The sequence below is a fragment of the Gavialis gangeticus genome, unplaced genomic scaffold (genome assembly GCF_001723915.1).
Source record: "Gavialis gangeticus isolate Ggan-Ray unplaced genomic scaffold, GavGan_comp1, whole genome shotgun sequence".
In the NCBI taxonomy this organism is placed as follows: domain Eukaryota; kingdom Metazoa; phylum Chordata; order Crocodylia; family Gavialidae; genus Gavialis; species Gavialis gangeticus.
In genome coordinates this window covers 47,699,877-47,704,937 of record NW_017728993.1, presented here as the reverse complement: position 1 = coordinate 47,704,937, position 5,061 = coordinate 47,699,877, and the positions used below count along the sequence as shown (strand labels likewise).

General features: G+C 58.8%; 1 protein-coding gene across 1 annotated transcript; it reads left to right on the top strand.

The window, feature by feature from the left end:
- The first annotated feature begins 1,039 nt into the window (after window positions 1-1,039).
- GRWD1 (glutamate rich WD repeat containing 1) lies at window positions 1,040-5,004 on the top strand. The gene is made up of 7 exons (XM_019501714.1): window positions 1,040-1,288; window positions 1,516-1,633; window positions 2,013-2,166; window positions 2,244-2,457; window positions 2,562-2,704; window positions 2,884-3,081; window positions 3,227-5,004. Exons 1-7 carry the CDS (start codon window positions 1,093-1,095, stop codon window positions 3,542-3,544), a joined length of 1,341 nt encoding a protein of 446 aa, XP_019357259.1. The 5' UTR covers window positions 1,040-1,092; the 3' UTR covers window positions 3,545-5,004.
- Window positions 5,005-5,061: the final 57 nt, after the last annotated feature.

The window sequence follows — 5,061 nt, the reverse complement described above, 5'->3', positions numbered from 1 at the left end:
TCCCTGCCTTCTGGCAGGGTCCATAAATCCCTACATGAGCACAGCCTGAAGGCCTCCAGCTGCAGCTGCTGTGCCATGAAATTCACTGTGCTCAGCCAAGCGCGAGGGTCAACCCTGTGATGGGGACTGGGTGCACAAGCCGTGAAGTGCCCGCCATGGGGAGCCCATTGCTCACATCACTTAGTGTTTGGCGGGGCTGGTGCTGGCTGCAGGTACTGGCAGGGCCTTGGGAAGGCCTTCTGGGTGCTGAGCTGCAGGGCAGGGGGCTCTGATGGGACCCTGTATTGGGCAGAGCACAGTAGGGGCTGGTGGGGAGCCCGGCAGGGCAGGGAGGGGGCTCTGCCCACACTTTGGAAGGGGAAGTCAATGAATCCTCATCAGTTTGCTATGGAAACCAGAGGGGGCTGCAGCAGCCCTGGGAGAGCCTGGGACGCTGATGAGACGTCAACAGGGGCAGCGAAGGAAGTTGGCCCCAAGTGATGACATCAAGCCCTGGGTTGACACAACCCCCTCCCCGTGAACCCAGCCCTGATGATGTCACCTGGGAACCTTTTTACGTTACCCATCGCCTCTTGTTGCTACAGCAATGCCACTGACTTCTATTAATTGCTTCCTGGCAATGCACTGAAGCTTTCTGGTTGCTATGGCGATGAGCAGAGGGCAGGAAAGGATCCCTCTAATATGGTGGCTTTCTACGCAACCACACCTGCCCGTAGTCAAGATGGCATCTAGGGATGCCTGAAAACTACATTTCCCAAAATGGCGCTCGGCCACCCTTTCCCGTAGTCAGGATGGCGGCCGCTTCTCATTTCCCTTTTCAAAGATGGCGGCCCCAGAGCCAAGCTTTTCTCCAGGGCCTCCGGCCAGTACCTATGTCAAAATGGCGGCGGAACAGACAGCTATTGCCCACTTGTAAGATGGCGGCAGCCCCTTTCCCAGTCCTATTCAAACACGCAGGTCGCGGTTGTCCGGTTCCATCCCCAACATGGCGGACGTTGCCCCTTCGCAAGATGGCGCCTCCGCGCCTTCCGGCCTGAGGGCGGAAGTGGGGCAGACGACGTCTGCCCGGAAGCAGTGCTGCCCTGTGCCGCGATGGCGGACCCAACGTGGCTCGGCGACGACAATGGGGACGGCGATAGCAGCAGCACGGAGGAGATGGAGGAGGGCGGCGAGCCGGAGGCGCCCGCGCGGCGCGTGTATGTGCCGGGCCGCGCGCCACCGCCAGGGCAGGGCGAGGAGCTAGTCATGGACGAAGAGGCCTATGTGCTCTACCAGCGCGCGGGCACCGGTACGGAGCGGGGCTAGGCACATGCGGGGAGGGGCTTAGCACGTGGGAGCGGGGCCTCGATAAAAGGGGGCGGGGCTGTGGTAGGGGCAGGGCAGGGCCGGAGTCCTGGAGATGAGGGGTTGAGGATCAATGAGGCCCTAGGGCAGAGCTGGCTGGGAGTCACGGCCCCAAGGCAGTGGGGCACAGGTGGCCTCGAAGCTGATCCCATCTCCCCCTCCCCCCCGTAGGTGCCCCTTGCCTGAGCTTCGACGTGGTGCGGGACACGCTGGGCGAGGAGCGTGAGTGCTTCCCCCTGTCCCTACTGCTCTGTGCCGGCACGCAGGCTGAGACCGCCCAGGCCAACAGGTCAGACCAGGGCGGCGGGGGAAGGAACCAGTGCCAGAGTTGGCTCCAGCCCACACTCCCTTCTGCGCCCATCTAGGGGGCAAGGGTTGGAGCTGGGATACTGGGCTGGGACTCAGCAGAACTTATCGCACATCTAGGGCACCACGGTGCATGGGGGAGAGGGTGAGGCCTGGATCAGGGGCAGCAGCTGCTGGAGACAACAGGCTGCCCACCCCATTTCCACTCCGTGCACCAGCCAGTGCTGCTGCCCCGGGGTTGGCCCAAGGTGGGAGCCACCTGGAAAAGAGAGGTCCCTGCCACCTCCCCACCCCTGGGAGCTGGTTGGCGACTGTGTTTCCTGGGTGTCTGTAGCCTCAGCAAGCCCCTCTCCTGTGGACAGGCTGCTGGTGATGAAGATGCATAACCTTCATGGCACACGGAAGGTGGTCTCTGAGTCTGAAAGCAGCGAGAGTGAAGAGGAGGAGGAGGAGGATAAGAAACCCCAGCTGGAGCTGGCTATGGTCCCCCACTATGGAGGCATCAACCGTGTCAGGGTACTGCTGACCCCCTGCCCCCCATGTGCCCTCCCTCCAGCTGTCCCAGCCACAGTTAATTCTTTTCTTTTTGGCAGGTGACCTCACTGGGCAGCACTCACATAGCAGCTGTGTGGTCCGAGAAGGGTCAAGTGGAGATCTATGACCTGCGGTGTCCCCTTGCGGCCCTGTCCAACCCACAGGCGATGGTCACTTTTCTGCGGGAGGAGCAGGCGAAAATCAAGCCTCTCTTCTCCTTCGCAGGACATATGACCGAAGGGTTTGCTCTGGACTGGTCTCCTAAAGTGGCAGGTGAGCAGGGGCCACAGGTTGGGAGTGCGGAGCACTGTCAGGGCTGGGAAAACCCAGTGAGGGGCATCTACAGAGCTGTAGCCACCACCTCTTCTGTTTTTCAGGCCGTCTCCTCACAGGCGATTGCAACAAGAACATTCACTTATGGACGCCCAAGGAAGGTGGGACATGGCATGTGGACCAGCGCCCTTTCACTGCACACACAGCCTCTGTAGAAGACCTGCAGTGGTCACCCACTGAAGCCACAGTAAGCAGGGACCTTAACCTAAAGCAGTGGTGAGACCAGGGTGAACAGCCTATGGAACTGATCTGGGGCAGGATACTCAACTAGATTGGCCTACGGGCAGGGAAAAGAGTGGAAGACTAGGCTGGATGGTCGAGGGAGGCAGGCTGTGCAGTGCCCCTCACTCCTTGCACTCTGCCCAGGTGTTTGCCTCATGTTCGGCCGATGCCTCAGTGCGAATCTGGGATGTGCGGGCAGCACCGAGCCAGGCCTGCATGCTGACAGCCAGCCAGGCCCATGACAGTGACGTCAATGTGATCAGCTGGAACCGCCACGAGCCTTTCATTGTCAGTGGTGGCGATGATGGCACCATCCACATTTGGGACCTGCGCCAGTTCCAGGTCAGCACTGTGTCCGTCACTCCTGACCCACAGCCCAGCCCCTGACCTTCCCCAAGCCTTGCCTCTCTCTCCTGACCCATAGACCACGTCAGCCCAGCCCTGGCCTGCCCCTGCCTCTCTCACCCTCCTCCTCTTCCTTCTGCAGAAAGGCACCAGCGTGGCCACATTCAAGCAGCACACAGCACCTATCACCTCGGTGGAGTGGCATCCCACGGACAGTGGGGTGCTGGCAGCTGCAGGGGCTGACAACCAGGTGACACAGTGGGACCTGGCTGTGGAGCGGGACCAAGAGGCTGAGGGGGAGAGTGACGACCCAGCCTTGGCATTCATCCCCCCGCAGCTGCTATTCGTGCACCAGGGCGAGACCGACATCAAGGAACTGCACTGGCACCCGCAGTGCCCCGGTGTCCTCATCACCACTGCCCTATCTGGCTTCAACATCTTTCGCACCATCAGTGTGTGACCCTGGGGAGGGGCAGCCCCACACAGCCTTGGGACTGGGCTGCTACAGCCAGGGAATGGTCAAGTGCCACTCTATCAGCACCACGTTACCTTCTCTCCTTCCCAGGACTGTTTTGGCTGCCATTGCACAGGGTACCTGCACATTCTCTCTTCAACCAGCATCCATGCTATGCATCCTCCTTCCCTTCCACCTTGCACATAACTGAACACCCCTTCTCCATGCAATGGTAGAAGCCTGTGACTGGGAGACACTATTTGGGAAATCAGTGTTGGGTCCCCCCCAACCCCACTGCCTTTTCTGTTGGTGCTGCTGGTAGATACTATTACACAGAAGGTGGGGGGGTCTGTTTTTATAGTAGGTATATAACACCCTTCTTGTCTCTTTCAGGTGCCAGTTGCTACCATTATTCAGAATGGAGTTGGGGTGGGAGGGGCACGCATAACCACATATACTGTCTGGAAAGAAGGGGTGGAGGGGGCTGTCTGGAGAGTCAGTGGCAGTTAGGAGAGAAGTATCTGTTCCCCACTCCCTCCTCTCTGCAGATGAAGTAGCCATGGATTGTACAAAGTAGCATCAGTAGTGTCTCTCCTCCCCCATGGGCAGTGGTTACTACCATTGTGTACAATAAGGGGATCAGCAAAACTGTCTTATTCCACCCCCCTTGCTTAAGGATTGTGCCAGCTTCCACAGCACTGAATGGGGGAAATCTACTAGCCCAGCTGGGAGTGGAAACTTGCATTCAGCATTAGGGCTTCTGTGTGGAACAGAAGCTGGGCTGCACCTTGTCCTGAAGAGCTGTGGCCTCAGGGTGATGCTGACCAGTAGTTTACCAACCATATGTTGCACATGGGTCATTCAGAATGTGTGTGTGGGGGGGGGGGAAGCAGCAGTGCAAGTTTTGAGTTCCCTTCTTTATATTGTGACGTGGATCCTTCCAGACCTGGTTGCCACCGCTCATATGGGGGTGGGGACAAAACCACCCTCTGGTTTCAGTTTTCCCATTTAAAGAGGGAACACAATTTTATTCAAATTCCACCCCCACAGTAGTTGGGTTGCTCCAGAGCTGGTGAGAACAGGCACTACCACCTGCAGAGTGGGGGTGGGGAAGGTATCCTCTTCCTGGCACTCCCTTGTTGTCTTTCCCCAAGGAAGGAAGTTGGTTTCGTCCAACTCCCTTCTTGGGTGCTACCATTTGGCACTCCCTTGGATGGAGTGGGGGACTGACTCCCTTGAATGATAGGAAAGGCCCTGCCCAATGCCCATAGGGGGCATGGGCCCTAGGGCAAGACACTGGCTACATGAATGCTAGCGAGGGGGCTGTGGCACAAGGGTAAGGACTGAACCTGCCTGGCCCCTGGGGCAGAGGGGTGCAGACAGCCTGGCTTCAGCATGGTGGGAAGAGCTGTGCATGGCCCTGCAAGGAACCTTTGGAAGCCAGGCCTGTCCCACTACCCACTCCCTGGCTACTCAGCTACATGTCAACTGCCCCAGGGATGCAGAGAGGCTGCCTCAGGTGG

What these genes read in the sequence shown, in the direction of transcription:
- GRWD1 (XM_019501714.1), top strand. Translation starts at nt 1,093, where the DNA reads ATGGCGGACCCAACGTGGCTCGGCGACGACAATGGGGACGGCGATAGC. An exon ending in GAGACCGCCCAGGCCAACAG is followed by an intron (nt 1,634 to 2,012) that starts GTCAGACCAGGG and finishes TCCTGTGGACAG; the next exon opens with GCTGCTGGTGATGAAGATGC. An exon ending in GGGACCTGCGCCAGTTCCAG is followed by an intron (nt 3,082 to 3,226) that starts GTCAGCACTGTG and finishes TTCCTTCTGCAG; the next exon opens with AAAGGCACCAGCGTGGCCAC.